The 23,465-nt window shown below is 39.9% G+C and overlaps 1 protein-coding gene across 5 annotated transcripts in view; it reads right to left on the bottom strand.

Moving 5' to 3' along the window:
* COL28A1 (collagen type XXVIII alpha 1 chain) overlaps positions 1–23,200 on the bottom strand; it is a 120,507-nt gene extending 97,307 nt beyond the window's left edge. For 2 of the 5 annotated variants that reach the window (XM_045006859.1, XM_045006863.1), the window contains exons 1-10: positions 23,018–23,151; positions 21,769–21,931; positions 20,693–21,252; positions 18,332–18,352; positions 17,372–17,428; positions 15,007–15,060; positions 13,667–13,708; positions 12,832–12,858; positions 8,401–8,445; positions 3,876–3,920 (exon numbers count right to left, since the gene is read on the bottom strand). In XM_045006859.1, coding sequence (XP_044862794.1) covers positions 3,876–3,920; positions 8,401–8,445; positions 12,832–12,858; positions 13,667–13,708; positions 15,007–15,060; positions 17,372–17,428; positions 18,332–18,352; positions 20,693–21,252; positions 21,769–21,895 — 978 coding nt within the window. In that variant the 5' untranslated portion in view covers positions 21,896–21,931; positions 23,018–23,151. Of the gene's footprint in view, positions 1–3,875; positions 3,921–8,400; positions 8,446–12,831; positions 12,859–13,666; positions 13,709–15,006; positions 15,061–17,371; positions 17,429–18,331; positions 18,353–20,692; positions 21,253–21,675; positions 21,703–21,768; positions 21,932–23,017 lie in introns of those variants that run through there. The other 3 variants (XM_045006860.1, XM_045006862.1, XM_045006861.1) reach the window with 3 other exon arrangements.
* Positions 23,201–23,465: the final 265 nt, after the last annotated feature.

Raw genomic sequence — 23,465 nt, 5'->3', positions numbered from 1 at the left:
TACAATTTGCATGTATTTAATTTGGAGCTTCTTGTTCCTCTCTTTCTCCAGCGCTGGACTCTGTGATACTTCTATACTGTCCCCTATGCCTGGAAGTCCCTTCCCCAGCAAGTTCACTAAACCACCACCTTCTCTCTCTCTATTCAAGTCCGGTAAGAAACCACTTCTGTGAGGCCAGCTATCTACCGTTGAGCTGTGGTTTATTTTGATTTTCTGTAAAACACTGCATTCTGCAAGATACTTTTAGAACTAGTTGTTACTGTGGCCACAGTTGTGTTCTCAGACACAAGGAAGACAATCCTCTGACCTCTGTGAGCCGTATGTAAGTACCCAGTCTGCAGCACTTACACAAAGGCGTGGGGTATGAGTGTGTCCATATCGCAAATGGGTGGTCAGGCTGCTGGGTGTAGATTGATGAGTGACTGTGAGAAACAGCAAAAATGTGGAAGACTGTTATACATCCTATGCATTCAGCCCTTAAAACTCTCCTTGACACCCAAAGTAGATCTCTATCTCCATAGTCAGCTACTGGGAGTCCAAGGCCCATTTGGCAGGTTGCACATAATGAGGTTGTGCAGTGCACTTCATTGCAGCTCCCAGCAGCAGAGCTGATCACCAGGTCTTTGTGTCTCTGTCTATAGGTATGTCTACACAACAAAGAAAAACTTGTGGCTGGCCCGTGTCAGCTGATGGGCTCGTGGGGTTGTTTCATGGCTGTGCAGACTTACGGGCTTGGCGTGTAGCCCAGGCTCTAAGACCCTGTGTGGTGAGAGGTTCCCAGAGCTTGGGCTCCAGCCCAAGCCTGGAAGTCTACACAGCAATGAAACAGCCCCACAGCCCAAGCCCCATGAGCCCAAGTCAGCTGGCACAGACCAGCTGCAGGTTTTTCTATGCTGTGTAGACATACCCTATGAGGCCTCATGGAGTTTTGCTGTTGGATGGGCAGAGACACTCATGAGCAATAAAGAGGTTTCAACCATGAAAACTGCTTTTTATTACAGTAGAAAGTTTGGGAAATACTTTTTATGCTGGTAAAAAGAAAAAGAACTGGCAAGAATCCAAAATGCTCAGTTTCTCTGATTTTGCACCCTCTGTGGCAGGCTTGGCAAAAATATCAATTTATTGTATCTCTCCCTTGCCTAATAAACCACACCAATTGCTCTACAAACCATGCAACAACACACCAGTATTCCTAAATAATCACAAAAAAATACAGTTCACAAATCATTAAAAAAACCATCATAACCATCAACAAAACCACAAAACAGTTACAATTCTAAAAGGCAAATTATCAAATCACACAACCTAGCAAAGAATCCTCCCATGGGAACAAGCGGTATAGCTAACGTTGTCTGTGTCTCCTTTCTGATTGAGGTTGAGACTAGCTGAATTGTTCAGGTAAGGCTGGTGACAGTGTGTGTGTTTGTATGTATGTAAATTTATGCCTTTATTCTGTATTTCCTGGGGTTTGTCATTCTGAGTTGGTTATTATTTGCCACTAACAACCTTAAATGGTTTTAATCAAATTGTTGTGTGTTTAAATAAAAACAAATTCTACTCTATTCTGTTAATAAATGAGGGACTTTACATAAAAAAAAACAAAATAATGTTTAAGCCTATGAGAACACAAACATTGAAAAGAATTCCTAACAGAAGTTTTGGAAATCACATCACTCTTTTTGATGTATTTGTCTTGGTGAAAAATAGATTACCAAGAAGTGAGATGAAGAAATGTGTGTGTAGTAGTAAATGTGCATCAGGCAGGATGTCAGGGAATCTAATACTGTAATTTTCTGTAAATGAGATCAATCACTATCCAGTTTATTGTTTGGCATGTTCCTTTTGGTCACTGAAGGTACTGTATTCCCATTAGTAATTATTTAGTTGCCACGGTTCATAGTTACAATAAATGGCTGAGCATATTGGATTAATCCTCTATTTTAGCATAACATTGATCTGTTTTTATTTTCCAGCAATTTTTTGCATCAGAAGTCTTCCAAACAAACTGAATATACACCATAATATACTATAATATAAATATAATATAATTCATTAATATAATGTACTATAATATTAACAATATCCAACATTAGTTTTGAAACAAGGGTATCACAGAACTAAAAACTACATTGACTACTGTACATTGAAAGGAAAAATTATTCAGTTCATTGTGACTTCACCTAAAACTAATAGGGTTGTTTTCCTACTAAATTGTTCCAAAGTTATTTTTACAAGAATTCAGAAATGGCACAATTTGCAACAGTTAGCAGCTGGGTATTTTACAAAGGATGCTTAACTGAACACACATTGCATGGAGAGTTTAGTTTCTGTAGGGAAATGGTGACTATTTGATTTGTCTCATTTTATGATAAGTCTAAATCTCTCTGATTCATAATGATTCTATCTAGAAATAGTTGGGCTGGGTGCAGAAGTGGAATGGAAAAACTCTATGCACTTTCCACAGGGAACTTTACTCTACAATGTCTAGTATGTTGCCATCAACTGTGGTCACTCTGGCTGATGCAATGGGTCCTCAGTAGACTATGCACATTTGATGATGATATTGGCATTTGAGCTCCTCAACCAATTCGATCTCTCTAGCATATGGAGCCACTAGGGAGACACAAGTAACTTCCTGAGGTCCCTGCCATACTAAGCAAATCTCTCCAGAGCCCTGTCCTTACTCTTTCTCTGTAGAGGGACTGTGGAAGTCACTGGAACCCAAGGTTACCAGTAACCCTGAGAGAGAGAGAGAGAGAGAGAGAGAGAGAGGCAAGATATGGGCCTCCTACAACAGATAATTAAAAAAAGTGAGCTTGGAACTGGGGGATTGGCAGCCATGAAGGACTTGTCCATTGTCCCTTTTCAAGCACAAGAAGCATCTTCTTCCCAATGGGATGGGACCTTACTTTGACTCATCATGCTTGCTACTGAAACTGTCATATTAGTGTTCAGGATCTATCAAACCTGTGTGCTGCCTGCACTGCTATATGTGTCATAAACCTCTTACAGACAGAACTGGAGCAGCTAGAGACACACCATAGGCGCTGTCCATGCCAAATCCTGAGCCTAAAGTGGTTTGACTTTGTGTGAAATGCCAAAATCTCTCAGAGATCTAGCCTTCCTCCAGTTGCTCATTACATTCAAAGCAGCACTGCATGCTCTTTGGCCATGTCACCTGGATGGACAAAAATACGCCAGCAAACCATGCTCTCAGACTCTCCATCGGCGTGCAAAAGCATGTGTGCCTTAACCCTACATGGCATTGCCTGTGGGGCTGCCCCAGAGATTCATGGATTTTCAGGACAGAGCCAGACCTGGGAACTTTACTCTACAATGTCTAGTATGTTGCCATCAACTGTGGTCACTCTGGCTGATGCAATGGGTCCTCAGTAGACTATGCACATTTGATGATGATATTGGCATTTGAGCTCTTCAACCAATTCCATCTCTCCAGCTATCATTCATCTGGGCAGTACTCATCTTCCTAGGATATTGGGGAGTCTGCCATATATGGTTGTTGAGGGGTGACACCTTAGACTCTAGCTATGTGATTTGGCAGTTACATAGGTGCTATGTGGTCAGTCTAACAGGAGAAACATCTCCCACAGTATGTGCAAAGCTCTACAGTTGAGGAGTCCAGCTGAGCCACACAGCTCTAGCTAGGCTCTTTGCCAAATACATAGCAGGTGCCAGGATTTGGTCCATAAAAATTTTTCTGAAATTCATAGTTACCATGATTTACTTTATTTGTCAAAATGTGAAACTTTGCAGAGTTTAGCAATAAAATGGATTCTGTGATAAATACAGAGCAATGTTACAGAGAACAGCATAAGTAGTGCTCTTTATTATTTAATAACTTTCAGCTCACTCACCTGTGGTCCCCGTGGTCCTTTTCGTCCAAGAGGGCCTTCTAATCCCTGGGAGGGAAGGTAGCAATACACTTTATCAACTAACTGCATTTAGAACCACCTATTGCTAAAGCACAGTATTGAAAATGTAGCCCAAATTGTTTTGTTCTTTATAATATACAAAAAGACCAGATTTGTTTATACCATGTCTCCACTCATGAATGTCCTCTGGATTTCATTCCCTGCTCCACTATGGCTATGTCTACAATTAAAATGCTACAGCAGCACAGCTGCAGCCCTGCAGCTGCGTTGCTGTAGTGCTTCAGTGTAGACAGTCACTTCAGCAACGGGAGAGTTTCTCCTGTTGCTGTAGTTAACCCATCTCCCCAAGAGGTGGTAAAATTCTTCCATCAACCTTGTGCTGCCTACACCGGGGATTAGGTCGGTATAGCTATGTTTACTCAGGGGTATGAATTTGTTGTTTTGTTTTTAGTAATTCTGTTTTTCCTTTGAATTGTCTCTTGATGTTTGATCAAACACCTTTATTATAAGAGATATACAAGGTGGCTTAGGGAATGTTTACACGGCAATGTAAGCCATAGTTTGAACTCAGGCTCAAGCCTAACCCCCCTTCCATCTACACACAAATTACCCTAACTCAGGGTTCAGACCAAGGACCCAGGATTCAAGTTCTATTGGTTTGCAGTGTAGATGCAGCTCGACTGGACAAGTGCTCTTGAAGTCTGCCAATAGTATCCCACAATCCCGCAAGCTAACTTTCTTTGTCCTCTAGACAGTCAAATCTTCCTACACTGCCCCATGAACAAAGTGCTAGAGTGGCCACATTTTGGGAGAGCAATAGGAATCCCGGGGTATGGGTGGTTGTACTCAGACCCACATAATGCAGTGTAGATGCTGGAGCCCCAGGGTTCAACAATTCCTAACCTGGGGTTACAAATGCATGTAGATCCTCAAGCCTTAGGTTAATGAGCTCAGGGTCTGTTAATTCGAGTTCTACTAATCCTGGGTTTATATTGCAGTGCAGACGTACCCTCAGAAATCAATCCCTGTTGATAGATAAGAGTTAGTTGGTTGCTTAGCTGGTTGTCATCTGATACATGTCCTGAATCTCAATTTCTATTGATATATTCGAAGGAAAATCTTTAACAAACCCAGTAATGATCATATTATCTCTGTGATACAGGGATTGAGTCTGATCTCACTTGAATAAATTTTACACTGCCGTAACGTCAAGTGACTTTAACCTAGTTACTTCAAATTACACAACAAAATCAGAATCAGACTTATAGTTTTCAATAATCATAAAAACCTTTATCTTCAAAAGTAAAAGCGCATTTATCTATTATCTTATTAGCTCACATATTTATGCTCCATAAAAAAGCATTTACTAGTTACAGCTACTGTCCAGTTCCAGTGTAGTTCATAAATCTGTCTTTCTGCTGTACTAGTTTTTCACTATTTACCAGAATGCACACTTACAGTGTTTAACTACCATCTGTTACATCAGTTACAATTTGCTTCCCAAGTAAAAAAAAATTTAGGCCAATCCAGATGTTCCCCTGTTTTTTTCCTCCTCATCCTCTCTTCATTTTTTTATATTTCTACATATACAGAAGTCAGTGGATCTGGCTGTCCTTTCCACAGCATGTGTCTTGTTTTGATCTTGTAATTGTCCTGATGAATAAAGCAGTGACATTTAAAGCATTCCATTCCATCAGCTATTTCCTCATCATGAAATAGATTCAAAAGTTCAAGACATTGTATGTATCCTGGCAGATGAGGGCCTGATCCTGCAGGGATTAACTACTGAGTATAGTGCTTTCTACCATAAGTAGCCACTATGATTTGATGCACATTTGCAAAATTACATGAAGATATGGCAAAGCAACCACTAGAATGAAACAAATCATGATAGTAAGTGTGTGTAGAATTAAACCTACACTGAGAATATGCATAAATAGTTAGAAACAGTTCCAATTTCAAATCAAAACAAGTTTTCTGCATTTTGAGCCATTGTCTATATTCTAATCTGATTTACATTTAGGGAAACCCAACTTGCAGGCAGTGGGAAACATCAGATGCTCTGCTGAAATCAGTGTAATTAATTAAATCAGAGAAAGAAAAATAAACCCTCCTCCTGGACAGCCAACAATACTGCCTATTATACTGCAATGCCAATCACTGCAGCTTCTAAATTTGTTTCTGAATATTGGAGTTGTGCTCTTGACACTCCTCTTATGTGTATTCAATGTCTGATAATTTTTCCAGAGGCACAGATTTTTATTTTTTATTTTTATTTTTAATTCTTGAGGGGTGGTTGGCAGATCATCTAATTTTTCAAATGTTCGTTGAGCTGCTAATTCTGTGGGTGACTATATAACTCTGGTCTGTTCAGTAACTTCTTAAAGATATTAAATGTTTTTTTCATCAATGTCCTTAATAGAAATTAAATAACAGAGGAACACTCTGCTTAGCTTTCTGTAGTCTTGGCATATGGTTTTTATGTCCGATCTCCTGGGCTGCTTTGTCCATGTTATTTCCAGCTTCTGAACAACTTCCTTTTATCTTAATATACATTTCACTTAACCTCCTACTACTTTGCACGTTGCCCAAACTCATATTCTTTTTTCATGTGAGATGTACAACTCCTCTTTCTTTAATGTCATTATCTCTTCTGATTCACTTGTCCTTAAAGAGATTTCTGAACCCCTGCTATTTCACATGATCCTGGTAGGTCTTTTGTGACAAATCTTATTGCTTAAAAGTATGTTCTAGCTGCCAACAGAAATGTTTCACAAACATCTGCTTTGTTAACTTACATCAAATGACTGCTCTATAGGCACTAAGAAACTTTCCACTTTTGCCTCCGATAAGGTGTACATATTAGAGACTAATACCAAAGAAAAATTGTAGATATTTTGGTAATATGATGTCATTACAAAGCTAATTGATACCTCTTAAGAGTGACCACTATTCCTTTTATGTCAATTGATTTTAAATTGCTTATGTAAAAGTCTAATCTGTTTCAATCTAATCATAATGCATGTCTATATAGAAAGTGATAGGCTATGTTATCTTTCCCATGGGCCTGATCCAAAATCAATACAGTTAACAGGATGACTGCTATTGTCTTCAGTGGGGTTTGGCTCAGGCCCTCTATGACTCTATGATCTGTAATTCCCTTTACAGGATATATTCAAAAATAGGGACAGAATATATATAGTGTGTGTATGTGTATAATTAAGGGCTGGACATAAATTAGGTAAAGTATGGCAGGAGTCCTTAATTTGTATGTTTGCTTCAGTGTAACTGAGTGTTACAAGAGGTAGGTGAGTCTTGAAAATCACCAAAATATGTGTTATAGGATTTATGGAGAGCGCTTTATAGATAGGGCTGGTAGCAGTTTCTATTATGGCTGCTGAACACTAGAAATTATTTTCAGTTCCTTATAATTTTGCCGGACTCTAACTGTTTGGGCTGAAAAATTTCATGCTGGATATCTGCCTCAAGCAGTTCAGCTCTCTCTGAGAATGAGCATGGGAAAAATATATTACTTAAATATATTACCATGTTAAAAAGCTTTGCTAACCTTTTCTTTGAAAAGTTCTAGCACTCCCATGTTTTGGAGAACTGGGACTTTCCACGCAGAGAGACTGGGCCTAGGAGCTGGAATGGGATGGACAATGAAACTGTATAAGGGAAAGAAGGCTGGGACTGGGAACTAGCATGACTGGAAAATGTGGGTGAAGGGAAGAGAAAGAGAGAAATCAGACAAGGAGCCAGGAGTGGGAAACTGAACCGTGTGGACAAGAAGGCTGGGACTGGGATGAAACACCTGAGCAGTGGAGACTGGGACAAGCTAGGTGAGGAGACTGGGAGTAAGATGAGGAGCTGGGGTGGGGAACAGATGGTACTCTGACAGGGACAAGTTGGAGGGTTAGGGTAGAAAGGGTCAAGCTTATGGGGAACAGCCAGAAGGGTCCAGCACACTCCCTCCAGAGCCTGGAATGGAACCCAAGATTCCTGAGTCTCACCATTCCTCTGCCAACAGCAAATATCTTCAAAACCCACAGGCAAACTGTCTCATTCCTCTCGAGTGCTGGTCCACATAGTGGATGACAAGGTACTACCACCCTCACTTTATCATACTCCATTAGGTCAAGTGGCAGTGGTCTGTGAGGTCGATCTAAGGGTTCCAGCCCTGCTGGTGACCCATGTGGGTTCCAAAATGATGCCACATGATGGAATTTCTGTTTTTTTAGTTTGCTTTTTGAAAAACTAGGAAATTACACACAAAAATACTGTTTTAAAATAACATTATTAAGGTTTCAAAGTCTAACTGTCAAAAGTTACGTAATTCCAGATCTAAGGGTGCCCATTCAGCCCGCCCCATGTGTATATGCATAATAATACATTCTTTAATCACATGATCCCCACCTGCCTCATTTAGTGCACAGGTTGATGTACTTATATATGTGCTCCACAATTAACACCATGGACAACATTTTAATTAAAAAGTTGTACTTACTCTGTCCCCTTTTAACCCTGGTGTCCCACATTCTCCTCTTTCACCCTATAAAAATATTTTTTTTATAATTGAACAAGATTTTTTGATTAAATAAAATGCGTTACATAAATTTTGGTATTTTCTGAAGACATGTAAGCACTGTAATTATATCAAGTTCTGCAGAAGTTCAGTTCTACTCAGCATATCTAAATGTCTCTTCCTAAGACTATACATAACATAACAAGTCAAGATATACCACATCTACCACTTCCCCCCACCCATCCATAAGTCTTGTTACCCAGTCAAAGGAAGCTAATAGGTTGGTTTGTCATAATTTTTTCTTGACAAATCCTTGCTGACTTGTCAACATAAGAGACAGGGGTGCATCTTAGGGTCCATGGGTAAGATTTTCCCATGACTACAGACCTGATCCCTTAAAAACCCCACTGACTCCTTGGCCTGTAACTGCACAGGAGCAAGGACCCACTGAAACCCTGAAAGAAGATGACACAGATGCTAGAAAACAAGGGACAGATGTGATAACCTTTTACTCCTGTGGACTACAGGGGCACTCATTTTAAGACTGCCCCTAGATGGAGTGTAAGTTCAGGCAGGTCTGGAGTGGCAAGAATAGGGCCCACAGGAAAAGTCCAGAAAAACTCACAATCCCCATTGAAGTAGAGGGCCAACAGACTCTGGGGCATGACCAAACATTTATCTGAGAACAGGTAGCCGAGGTGACAGGGAAACCCAAGAAGGGAAAAATCCCTATTAAATGTATCCATGGCAATGTTCTATTAGGTATCCCACTAGGACAACCAGATGAAGGTACGTGTCTCTGCAGACCTACCTTATCCCGTAATATTAGGCTGAGACTGGTCATAATTCCCTGAGCTCCTGCAGAAGCTTCCCTTAGCCCAGGAACTCGAGGAAGATACCTCAGAAGAGGTATTAGGCACATGTTCCCCTTTAAGAACTCTGACCTTCTCACCTGCCAACCCAAGGAAAGAAAATCTTGGAAGGAAAAATTGGTAGAGAGTGGAGGGAGGAGGCAGAGGTGGTCCCTTCCATGGCCATAATAGGGACCACAGATGCCAGAGCTGATGCCACTGACGATGATGACCCCAGAGAAGGACCATGCATGAGACCAAATATACCACCACTGCTGCAAATGGATCCAGAGAAGTTAATTGGATTCTTGGCGTTTCAAGTGGAGCAAAGGAACAATAAGACCTTGAGCTGAGCCTTAGAGCAGGTAGCTATGGTGGATGACAAAGAGGTAGACCCTGTAAGGGCCAGCAGTATCCACACTTTGCCCTCAAGAAGGACTTATTATACCATGTAGACCAAGACATGTAGACACAAGAGATATGGATGCAACTGTTAGTACCTCAGATACATCGCTGTGAGTTGCTGCACCTGGAACATGCAACCCCATGTGCAGGGCATCTTGGGAAAGGCAAAACGCAGTCTAGGATCCTGGCCCGATACATGTGGCCAGTAGTCTTCAAGGAAGTTGAGAATTTCTGCACCTCCCATCCTGAATATCAACTGACAGCCCCCAAGAGAATCCCGAGAGCCTCACTAGTATCTCTCCGCTTGGTGGAGACTACCTTTGAAAGAGTGGGAATAGACCTTATAGGTCGCCTAGAAAAGAGCACCTCAGGGCATCAGCACATACTTGTCATCGTGGACTATGCCACCAGGTACCCTTAGGCCATACCACTATGTTCTACAGATGCTAAGACTATCACCAAGGAGCTGCTGAAGATCTTCACATGTCTCAGGTTTCCCAAAGAGATCCTGACAGGCCAGAGGACAAATTTCACCTCCCAGCTAATGAAGGAAATATGGAAATTCTTAAAAGTCAAGACCCTGTGGACATCCATGTACCACCCTCATATAGATGGTCTAACACAGATAGGCTCAACCAGACATCTAAGGGGGGGAGCTCAAGACACCAGACACTGGCAACTACTCACAGCCTTACTTTTTACCATCCGAGAGGTGCCCCAAGCTTCCACAGAGTTTTCACCCTGCAAACTGATAAATGGACAACAACCGAGGGGCATATATTCAACCTGGTATGGGAAATCTCAGAGAGACAAACACTGAGAGCTGAAAACGTCAGAGAGTGGAGGCTATAAGGGTGTATGCTAGAAAAACCTGAAGGAAGCACAGGGACAACAACAACAGTATAACAAAGGGACACAGATGCATGTCTTTCAACTGTGTGACTGAGTCCTGTTGCTTCTTCCAAGCTCAGAATCGAAGCAAATGGCCTAGTGGCAAAGCCCTTATGAGGTGATAAAGAAAGTGGAAACTGTGGAATACTTGATCAGACAACCAGGAAAAAAAAGGAACAACAAATCTACCACATAAATGTATTGAAGCCCTGGAAAGGCAGGGAAAACTTCTTTATCACACCAAACCCTGAAAACTGGAACTAGGACCCCAAGGTAAAGACTGCCTGAAAGGTTCGGTGAGCCTCAGGGAAAAAATTAAATGATAAGCAAAGGGAACAGGCACTCCATCTGCTGGCTGTTTTCTCATGGGTATTCTCAACCCTCCCTGGGAAGATGTTCCGAACACAACACCATATTAATACAGAACCTGGTAAGGTAATACAAGAAGGGCTCTAACCAGTTGAGGGGGTTCACTGAGAAAGAGATCAGGACCATGCTGGAACTCAAGGGTGATAAAAGAGTTCCAGAGTGACTGAAGCAATCCTATTGTGCTGGTACCAAAGCCTGATGGCTTACTACATTTCTGCATAGATTTCAAGAAGGTGAACACAATTTCTAAATGTGATGGCTATCCCATGCTCTGAGTGGATGCTCTTAGACCAACTGGGAGAAGCCCAATATATCACCACTTTAGATTTGACAAAGGGGTACTGGCAGATCCCCTTAACACCAGAGTGTCTGGAGAAGACAGCCTTTTCTACACTGCTAAGTCTATTCCATTTTAAGACCATGACCTTCAGGTTACACAGGGTAGTGGCCACCTTTCAACATTTGATGGACCAATTGCTCCAACACAGCCAATATGCAACGGCATACTTGGATGATGTAGTTATCTACGGCAAAGGTTGGGACTCCCATTTGGACAAGGTAGCCACTGTCTTCTGATCACTGCGAGAAGCCAGATTAACAGCAAACCCTACTAGATGTGCAATAGGGAAGGAAGAAGCCTGGGACATAGATTCAGTGGAGGACACGACTGCCCCTTGGTAGACAAGGTTCATGTCTAACAGGCATACAAGACCCCCATGACCAAAAAGCAAGTGCATGCCTCCTTAGGCTTAGCTGTCTCCTACCACCGATTCATACCTCATTGTACAACCATAGCAGCCGTGCTAACAGATTTGATTGAGGATGCTGCCCCAAGATGGGGGTTGTGGACACCCACTTGTGAAAGGGCCTTTCAAGAACTCAAGACCACACTCTGCAGACACCTACCACTGTATAGCCAGAATTTAGAAATGACTGCATCAGAGGTAGGGCTGTGGTGGTCCTTTCTGAAGATGTCAGTGGAGAAGAATGCCCAGTACTATATATCAGCTGGGAGAAAGCATACTCAGTGATAGAAAAAGAGTGCTTGGCTGCCAAATGGGCAATAGAGGGCCTATGGTACTACCTCCGAGGAAACAGGTTCACGCTCGTTATGGTCCATATGAGTCTGTGCTGCCAAATGTGAGGAAGCAGACAAGCCCAAGGATCATGAGGTGCTACCTGTCACTACAGCCTTTTGGATACAACACCTGGCGGGAAGGTTGCACTGTAACGCCGATTTTCTATTCAGAGAAGGAGCATATTTCAGCCAAGGCAGGGCCTCGGCCTTGCAGGGGAGGATCTGTAATAGGGTTTACAAACCCCATACTGAGCAGAGGCAGAAGGGGGAGAGGAGTCTCTCCTACCTACAGGCAAGCAGCCTGACCACATCCCCACGCAGTTGCCACAACTGCCAATCATGGAGGCAGGCACCTACAGCTGCAACCAGTGGGGAAACAAAGCCTGCTATAAAAGGAGAGAGCTCAGAGAAGTAAGGGAGGCAGAAATGCCTGGGACAGTGAAGAGGTAACACCAGGCTGCCTTCAGAAACACAGCCAAAAGGGACTGAAGCAGACCACTTGGCCTAATGAGAGGCCAGGAGCCAAGAACTGTCCTAACCAGGGGCTAACCAAAGAAAGCCAATCAAAGGGCTGTAGAGACGCCCCTGAAAGACCACATCAAGGACCAGTGATGGCCCCAATCCTCCAAACACACACATGATTAACTTTTCTGCCATTAATAGTCCTATTGATTTCAGTGGGACTGCTCATGGTAGTAACATTTATATCTGCATATGTGTTTGTAGTTTCAGGGCTTAAGACAGAATCTTCTGCTGAGCATCCCATGTGGATTTTCATCAAGTGACAATCTAGCCTTAGGTTCTCCACAAAGATCTTACCTTTTCTCCCTTGTTGCCAGGATCTCCCTATATATATATAAAAAAAAGATTAACAAAATAAAGTGAAGATACAGCACATACTTAAATTACTAACAGGAAAAATATAGATAATCTTATCAAGTATATTGAAGTTTAAATATAGTTATAAAAAAGTCCATTTAAGTTGTCATCTTCTGTAAACTTCAAGAAATGGTGTTGTCCCGCTCCATACACACCCTCTCCCCACCCCATAACAGTAGATAGACAAATATGTCCTTTACCAGAAAAAAATTCTACTGCATTCCTAGCAAATATAATCTCTACCCTAGACTGATTTTCAAATTAGATTGAACTATTGCATTACTGTCAAGTTTATTGACTGTGAATCTTCAAGAGTTCAAACTGAGGGAATACCAGATGAGGGACCTATTCGTGGCAGCTATGCAGATGAGATCTTTATTTTGCGAACTTCAATTCTCCCTTGCAGATGACTATAATGCTGGTCAATGCAACACACTGTCACTTCAAAAGTTCCTGTTATCACAAGGGTCCCATTTTAGGAAAGCATTTAAGCACATGCTTATCTTAAACAGGCGCTTAAAGTGCTTTCCTGGATACAGATGCTTTTCTGAATCAGGAGCTAGTTCTGATACATATTATAAATGATAATATGAAACATCTGCATAAAAATTTGAAATCTAGGACCAGATTCTCAGTTAGTGTAAATCAACATAGCTCTCTTCAAGTCACTGGAGCTATGCCAGTTTATACTAGGTAATGATCTGGCCCTAGCTTTCTAAATTATTATATTCTCAAGAATAGATCTTAATAGGAAAACACTAAGTCATCTACATACCTCTTCACCTTTTTCTCCACTTTCTCCTTTTTGAGAATCACCCTGTCAGGAACAATGGAACCCAATCAAAATATGCAGCACCGTTTTACCAAACATTACCAAATTAGAACCAAGATATACGGACTGAAAATCAACACCAATTTTAACTTAAAGGGCTCCAACTTCTTTTCTACAATGAAGCATATACAGTGCAAAACTTTGACAACACAGAAAACTAAAGCACAGTTATTAGATGTCTGGGATCTTAGGCAGAGGTGAAAGTAAGCCGGTACAGTCCGGTACGATGTACCGGCAAGAGCCGGTACTCCATGCCAGACTAGACCGGCTACCCCAGGCCAGCGATTTAAAGGGCCCGGGGCTCTGGTTGCTGCAGGGAGCCCCGGGACCTTTAAATCACCACTGGAGTCCTGTTGCTGGAGCCCCGGCGGCGACCCAGGGCTACAGCGGTGATACGACTACGGCAGCGGAGCCCCAGGCCCTTTAAATCGCTGGAGCCACCCGCGGGGCTCCCAGCTGCCACCACTACCCCAAGGCTTGGGGCTCTGTCAGAGATTTAAAGGGCCCGGGGCTCCACTGCGGTAGTGGGGGCCGGGAGCCCTTGTCCCTTTAAATCACTGCCAGAGCCCTGGGCTGCCGCTGTTACCCCGGGGCCTCCGGCAGCGGGGCTCAGGCACCGATTTAAATGGCTCGGGACTCCGCTGCGGTAGTGGCAGCTGGAGCCCCAGGCCCTTTAAATCGCACCCTAGCCCTGGGGCTCCTAGAAGCCTCTGCAGCTGGTAGCTCCGGGGGGTGATTTAAAGGGCCTGGGGCTCCCAGCTGCCGCTACCACAGCCAGAAGCCCAGGCCCTTTAAATCAAGATTTAAAGGACCCGAGGATTTAAAGGACCCGCCTCATCCGGTTGAGAACTTGCCTCTTCCGGTTGAGGCCCCAGCCCCTGCTCAGGACTCCGGAGTACTGGTAAGTCCTATAAGTTAATTTCACCCCTGATCTTAGGCCCCAGTCCTGCAAACTGATCCTAATAAACAAAGCCCAGAGGCTGCACAGAGCCTCATTGACTTTAATACAGCTCCACAAAGGTGCAGGGGTCTGCCTGCAGAGAAGAGCTTGAAGAACTGGCGTCTTAATTTGTTCAATCTGATAAGGATTTAGATTCAAATACTATCCTTGTGTGCAGCTCTGATAGATTTCAACAGGATCCTTTGAGGGCAGAATTCCATACTTGAATATTGATTTATGGCATGTTGTACTGTACCTTTTCTCTGCTTTCCTCATTTGCATAGTTTGAATAAAACTAGAAGAAACTGGCATTCATTTTAAAGAGAAAACTCTGTCAATTTACCTTGTCTCCTTTTGGTCCTTGCTCACCTTTATCCCCTCTACTACCAAGTCTTCCCTTAAAAAAAACAGGAAAATATTATGAACATCCTAATTATATGTTTCTGGTTTCTTTAAAACTGGACCAGGAAGGAAGGCAACAATGGCAAAGGGAAAGGTTTAGGCAAAAGTTCTACAGTGAAGCAGAGAGAGAAAGAGGAGAAGGAGCTTGGACAGGCATAAGACTGTTTTCATTAGTCTGATAAAGTTCCTTGCTTAGTATTAGAAGACATGATTCTGGCTGTGATTCTTTACCCATGCCCAGTGTAAATATGTTTTCCATCTTCAACATTAGCAAAATAGAATCCAGGTAAACCTAATGAACTAAGGTGCAACAGAAAACATAATACACTTCCTCGCTGCTACCTTTCGGAGACATTCCAGTCATTTTTTACTAGTATTATCACATAAAGAATATGAATTGGTTGCCTCTTCTCATAATATGTTTTACAGAACAGATTAATGCCAACATTCTGCAGCTGTAAGGCCAAGAATTTTCCCCACCACCTTCCTGGTCCATGAGACCAAGTGTGATGTGGCATGTACAAAGGGTTGAGCTGGAAAAGGAAGCTGAGGTCCTGGGATTCTTGTTACACACCGTACCGTGATCTAATAATTTTGGACAAAATAACTTAAATGTCTTAGACATTAAATTCTGACTAGAGACTACAAAAAAGTGCAGGAAAGCTCATTTCTGGACTTGTGTTACCCAGCAGTAGTAAGGGATGGTAGGCCTGCCGCCATATTCTGGTTCCACCAGGGGCTGGCCAGTTAGTCCAGTGGATAAGGTGTGGTGTAGCCTATGAGATGGTCTAGGTTAAGAAATAAGTAAAAATAGTGCTAACTGGCACTTTTCACAAGTTGGACATGAAAACCCTAGTATCCTAGACAACATTATTTCTCATTCATTATAAATAAATGTTTATTAGTTTCAGGCTGTGAAACAGATATTGCTAGACATCTACTGTGTGTTTTGTTACCCTAAACAGTCACTGCATTCTCAACATCCAACTAAATAGTTTATAAAGTACTTTCTGGTCAGCTAAGAAACTAAAACCAAATTCTTTTTTGATTCTATTAACTAGAATTGCTCCAGGTCTACATTTGATTCTATAAACTAGAATTGCTCCAACTCTAAATTTGCATCTGTTCTATAAATTACATAAAATGCATGATTAAAAGCTACATCGGGGTCAGCAACCTTTCAGAAGTGGTGTGCCAAGTCTTCATTTATTCACTCTAATTTAAGGTTTTGTGTGCCAGTAATACATTTTAATGTTTTTAGAAGGTCTCTTTCTATAAATCTATAATATATAACTAAACTATTGTTGTATGTAAAGTAAATAAGGTTTTTAAAATGTTTAAGAAGCTTCATATAAAATTAAATTAAAATGCAGAGCCCCCTGGACCGGTGGCCAGGACCCGGGCAGTGTGAGTGCCACTGAAAATCAGCTTGCATTCTGCCCTTGGCATGCGTGCCATAGGTTGCCTACCCCTGAGCTACATAAATATTGTATTTGGTAAACTGAACTGGTTCTCAGTTTTACAGAATACCTTGACAATCCCAAGCATCATCTTTTTGTTGGCCGAATATATCTTTAAGTGCTTCATCATCTGACTGACACAGCATCTGGCTAAGATTAGGCAGAAGAGCTATAATATTATGCTGTGACTTTACAGCCGATCACTCAGCATACAACATTAAGATTTTCCAGGTCACTCAGACACCAACTGCATCTGTTAACCATGGAGAAGCCAGCTACCACAGAAATAAGAGACAGAGATATTTGGAATAAGAGACAGAGATATTTGCTTGAGCAGCAAAGCTCAGCTCTGACTTTGGATTCAAATTGCCCCAAAGCCTGGGGTGCTCAGATTCAGACTTTTGGCTTCTACCCATTTCTATGTTGAATCTTTGTGATGTCCTTCTACATTGGAGGAGACAGGCTGTGGGCATATGTAGCATAGAGGCCCTGATAGCCTTCCATCACAGCTAGGGTTTCTTGATTTGTGCTTCAAAATCAGGTACCAACCTAGATTTCAGCATAGTATATGGGTTCTTTTTTTTTTTTTTTTGAAACATCACTAAGAAGATTCTCTGTTTGGAGGTTTCAGGCCTTCATTAGGGTATATGAAATCCATAATTTCAAAAACCATAGAAACAAAATTAAACATTTACATTACAGCATATGGAAGGCTGAGATCTTGCTTTCATACAAACTGTAACCATTTTAAAAGACTGTTCTGGCAAACATCCATAACATTCTGCCTTGACCTCTGGTTAGAATTCATATTTCTGAAGCTTCCTAACAAATAATATATATACTTACAGAAGGGCCGGGTGGTCCCTGGTCTCCCTTTTGACACTCACAGGACTTCCGCTCACACTAAAGGGTTAATAGAAATATTTTAGAAAAATATTCAAATTTAGTATTTCAAATTTTAGAAGCACTTTTAAATCAGTATTTTTGGCTAGGACATGAGCTAGCTGAAGCACAAAATCAAGCAGTCAGAAAATAAATGATCTTATAAAATGAGACTTCCTGTAACAAACCATATGCCACTTCTACACTGCACAATCTCAGTTAAAATAATCCCTTAAATCTGTTCCATATCAGTCTTTGTTTTGCACATATTGTATTACAAATATTTTGAAAAATGTTTTTCTTAATAGCCAAATCTGTTATACAATATAAACATTTCAGGTAGTGGACACATAGCATGTAATGTTACCCACCAATTTTGGACATGAATCTCAATTTTGAGGCAAGTAGACTGCCACATTTTATGAGACAGGCAAGTAATTTATACCCAGAGTAGCCCCAATACCCTTTCAAAGGAAAAGTTTCTTAAATTGTAAAACTGAATATCGCCCACTAATGAGCAGTGTTTGGGGATTTATGGTGAGAAGGGCTGGAAGGAATGGATGAGCGTTAATATAAAAGTCACCATATTTCTATACAAATAATAGAGCCAGATTTTGTCACCCTTATTTACATTGGATAGTACCTTATTCCTCAAGTAGTTCCATCCATCCCAATGATTCTGCTTAAGGAGCATTACTCAGTGTAAGTAAAGGTAGAAGAATCTGGCCCAACAATTAATATAAAAAACTGTCTGATTTCTGACACACTGGTTTTTGAGAGAATTCTTCTTCTGTTCTGTGAGGAAATAAAAACATAGCACTACTACATTTGTATTCAGATATCAGTAGTGAAGGAAATGGTACAGCCTTGATGTGCTGATTAAAACATGTTACACTGATAGTAGTCAAATCTTGTAATACTTACCCGCTTGTTAAATAAGGCAACCTGGGAAGGAAAAAGAAGAAGAAAAATATATTCTCTTGTAAAATATACCAGTTTATTAATTTAACCAAGGTGTTTCCTATAAAATATATTGTTTCCAAATACCATTCCAAGAATGGTAAATTAAGTGAATGGTTCAACCTTTAAGTGTGCAGTTCTTACACTGATGAACACTTAGTAGGCCTACTCGTGCCATATTCACTGAGAGAGACATGTAGCATCATAGGAACATATCCTGACAGTTTCATAAGTTCCAAAAGCAGATGAATTACCGGTGTTTTGCTGTGTAGCTTCTCTTAGGGTATGTCTTACATTGCAGCTTGGAGCATGCTTGACAGCACAGATACACAGGCAGACACTAGCTCTGCACAAGCTAATGTACTGTGCCAGCCCCAAAAACTCTGTTTTCTAGGGGGCCATCAAAGATCTCATATTTCTTTGCTTAAATTTCCTTAAATCACAATGACTCTGATCCTATCCACCCTCTAGAGGGAGTTATTCATATCCAGCAGGAGGAGAATAGGTCCCACAGAATGGCTGGAGGAGGTGTGGAACTTTCAGCTGCATATACTGATGCCTAGGAATATGTACTGAAAAAATGTGTATAATGTAGCACCAGCCAGGAAGATACCACCAATGGGCCAGCAATGCTAGTATGTAACATCTAATCAGAATCTTTACCTTGGAAAAGTAGCAAATATAAGAAGGACAAAGAGTCAAAATGCAAATAGCTAAACCTGAGATCTTGGCTCACTGCACAATGTATGACGAGATCATGAAAATGCATGTCAATAAAGAGAGCTACTCCAGATTTATACCAGTGTAACTCGGAGAGGAATTTGGCCCATTACATATTGATTAAAATATACAATATAGTGGATTTGATTTTAAAATGTTCGTTCTATAAATATGTCAAAGGACATCTATCTAATACACGGCAAGACATAAATTAGTAAAACTCTTATAGTTGCCTTTTACCAATTGCCATCAGTGTCTGAGAAGTCTCCAGATGTTTCCTTAACTGCACAGCTTGTCCATGTGCTTTTACACATATGTGATAACTAATCACTATATCTGGTTTTAACATGCTTTTAAAGTGACTTAGTGAAATGTAAACATTAAGAAAACCCTTACAATATTTCTTCTTGTGTAATTACTGAAAAGCTAATTTAATTCTAAACATATTTTCCCCTTATTTATCTTAGCTTATTGTTTACAGCCTCTTATCCTACATGAAAATACTTTCAGTAGCGTTGAAAAGAAGTTCTACAGTAGCCTATTTAAACTCTTTGACTATTCCACCAGAGCTCACAAGTCAGTGCTGCTAATTTCAGTCCACACCACCTTCATAACTGTGCTGGTATTTACTGTCAGCTATTAAAACAATTTTGGACATACTGCTTACTATATGTGTGCATACATTGGATTTTTTAGTGTGCTCTCTAAATGAGAACAGTAGGAGACTTACACTGCTTTAAAGTTGTGATCCAATGCCTACTGAAGTCAGTAAAAACTTCCATTGTCTTCAATGGGCAATGGATCAGGCCCTTAGCATGTGCTTGTGAATAATCTAATTCACTTCAATGGAATTACACATAATACATAAAGTTATGTATGTATATAAGTCTTTGCAGCATCAGGGTTTTAGTCTCCATATTTTTGTGTGTGAGTTTGTATAATTAGATCAAAATCAAAATGTTGATTGACATGATGTCAAAATTACTAGTAACAACATAAAAATTACAGGACTGGGGCTTTAGCGTGCAAGCATTTTGGAGTACAAGGCTATTTTGGCAGCACAGATAGCTCTGCAAGGATGGTGTTAGATTTTGGTGATCTAAATACAGCACAATTCCTTGAAAACTAGGAGGCACACTGGAATTATGAGTAACTATCCCCCAAATTATATTGAGGGATGGCACAAAATTCTGCCTTGCCCAAAATGTTGTTTGACCGAAGGCTGGGCCTGTGAATTGAACTGGATTCATGCTGCCTCAGATCTTTTTCACAGCTGAACCACTCCACCTATTTCTGCAGCATTGCTTAACCTTAAGTATTCAAAACCCATCATGAGACAGGTCCTAAAAAATCATCAGATTGTTTTAAAAATCATTCGATTAAAAAAGAAGTTGGCTTTTTTATTTGCTGTTTGGTTTTTGAACTGTTCAGGTACGCTCATGTAATGTCTTCAAACTTTTCTCTGCAACCAGGAGGGGTAAAAATTTAAGAAAGAAAATAAGACTGTACCTTATTTTCAGATTAATATGTGTCTATATCATCATCAACAACAAAATCTGCCACTGAGAAAAGGGAAGAGAAATGTAACCATTCACAGTTACTTACCAATTGCTCTTTTATTTTCTCTGAGAGATTAGGATCATTTAGGATTAGAACAGGTTCACTAGGAGAATTCCCAGATATCAAATGTAGGTTTGATTTATTGGCCTTTTTACTAGACAGTCCAATGGTAATGAATGATATTCCCAGATCTCTGGCTGCTGCAGATATCGACTGGACATCAGGACTCTTTGGATGGTCAATACCGTCAGTCATCAACAAAGCCACTTTTACACTTCCCTTACGACCTTCAGTTTTAAACAGTTGAGTGGCATTGGAAATTGCATAATAGGAGTAGGTGCCATGCCCAATATAGTTCATTTTCGTGACTTCCTGCTTAAAGTTATTTAGGTCTTTCCAGGCTACAAAGGGATGGTCAATTTTGACTGTACTGCTGAACTGCATGATTGCCAGTTTGACATCATACTTCTGGAATTTACCAGGTTTTATTAGGAAAACTTTGTCACTTAAGTTGTTAACAAAATCTTTCTGCTCACTGAACAATGCATTTTTTGCGCTTTCAGAACTGTCCAAGATAAAGACCATGTCAATGAAGCACACAGGATCTGTAATGGAACAAGAAAGTTACAATAATAATTCTGTCTTAAGGGTATATACCTGCTTCCAAAATTTTAAATTAAGGAAGCCACTGCAACATTCCCAAACCTCCCCCGTCATTTCTTTTTAGGAGGTAGAGACAAATTCTGCTCTATAATACTTCATTAGCCCAATATTTCAGATTTTACGTCACACTTACATCAAAGATTATTTTTATCACAGTAATATTACAACAAAATATAACTTTTCTGGCAGCAAATTCAATATGAAAAATTGTTGTTCAATTTCTCATAATGTGTATCATTCAGAAGTGATATATATTTAAATGAAAACAATAGATCACATTACAATACAATGTAGATGTGAAATGTGCTGCTATATATTCCAGGACTCATTAGCAAACACAAAACAAACAAAAAATAATCCCACACATGTATAATTTCTCATTTCCTTGGAAATTATCCTGGAAAGCTTCTAGGAAACATTTTATACAGCCTATTGCAATTTCTAAGAAAAGGTTTTACCCTGAAAATCATCTTTTCTTGCAAGAGGATTTGGCTTTTGTCCCTTCTTTCTGTTTTGTCCATAGGCTACATGATCCGTTGCGACAGCGAAAAATAAAAGGCAAAAGGCAAAATGTTTTTTCCACATAGTGACTGTGATCCAAAATCAGATGACTTACTATTCCTATTAACAGAAAACAAAATAGCTATTAATGCTTCAATAATAAAATTCATAGACATATATATTGTGTATATATAGAAGAAAATTTTGTACTGAGCATTTTTCAGTTTCTAGGTACAGTATCTCAGAAAGATTTACTGAGGAAGAAATTAAAACAAAATAATTCTGTGCCCAAGTAGGAAAACACAGCAGCCACTGCAGTGTGAGCTATAGCTCATACATCCTTGGACATTATATACTGTTTTACTAAGAAAAAACATGTGGGATGGGACAAACAAAATGTTCCCTACTCTTTGTAAAAATATTCACTGCTATCTTTAACTTTCATTTGGACATCCAACTGAGCTGGTTAAACGGGACCTCAGTTAATATATAATTATCATCCCATTTAAATGATAATAACAGAAATATTACAGAAAACACTGATTATATGTTTGCTTCTCTAGATCCAAAAGTCCACTTGCTTAACAATACACAGGAACTTGTTTTTCATGTCTCTAAATTGCACTTTTGCACACAGATATATTAAAAAGATGTTAAAAGTCCATTATGTAATTCTTTTTTTTTATAAAGGCAATAGTTTACTAGTGAAATTCTGCAACTTAATATTTTATCACTTATTTCTAAAAGGATGGATACAATGTTTTTTATAAAAATACCATTATGGGATCATATCTATGATATCTGATGGTAAACTGAATAGATCATTAAAAAATTGCCTTCAATCATTGTGTTAACTAATTTCCACAATGCACTGATAGCTATTAAACCTGAATTACAAAAAAGGTCTTCAATTTAGAGCAATTCATTTTAATCATTAACACTAAAGATTAATTGCTAGTACATAATTGTATAATAAAAGTCCTTGTTAAATATTAATTTTGAACTCCATTCAGTACCTACACATTTAAAATCATTAATGTATTCTTCTGAGAAGATAAAAGGGAAAATGCACAAAACAAAACAATAATAGAATGAGTAGAATTATAATAAGCAATAAGCTTCACAATCAGTTTCACACAGTTTCTGTTCAAGTCTCAGATGAGTTTATTTCAATTTGATAAGCGTTCTAAACTGTTTATGACTTACCTTATAAATCAAGCAAACAGCAAGTTGGGGATTAAAAAAACTGTAAATAAATGTGACTGAAAAATACATTTCTGTTTAAGAAAATAAGGCAATTTCTAAATAAATAATCTGTCCAGTTTTAAATAAGGGTTACCTTGCATCTAGATCTTTCATGGTCCTTTATTCATGTTTTGTTTGTCAAAACTGAATCCAGAGTGGCCAGGCATTTAGCCAGCATTACAGATCTGGGTGGGAATAGTTTAAAGGGACACTGTCCTATGAACATATTAAAGTCTTACAAGTTATTTGAAGACCAGTTTGAGTGTTTTCTGTTTTCCATAATTAAAGTTTTATATAGAAATACTAATGATCAATTACCTGTAATAATAATGATCAGTTATCCGTATCTGTATCTATGCCTTTTTCTGCTATGCCTCTGCCTTCCTCTGTGCTGATGTATGGAAAAGCA

The sequence above is a fragment of the Mauremys mutica genome, chromosome 2, assembly GCF_020497125.1.
Source record: "Mauremys mutica isolate MM-2020 ecotype Southern chromosome 2, ASM2049712v1, whole genome shotgun sequence".
Classification (NCBI taxonomy): domain Eukaryota; kingdom Metazoa; phylum Chordata; order Testudines; family Geoemydidae; genus Mauremys; species Mauremys mutica.
Note: the sequence above shows the minus strand (reverse complement) of the source record. Positions and strands in the feature narration are given on the sequence as shown.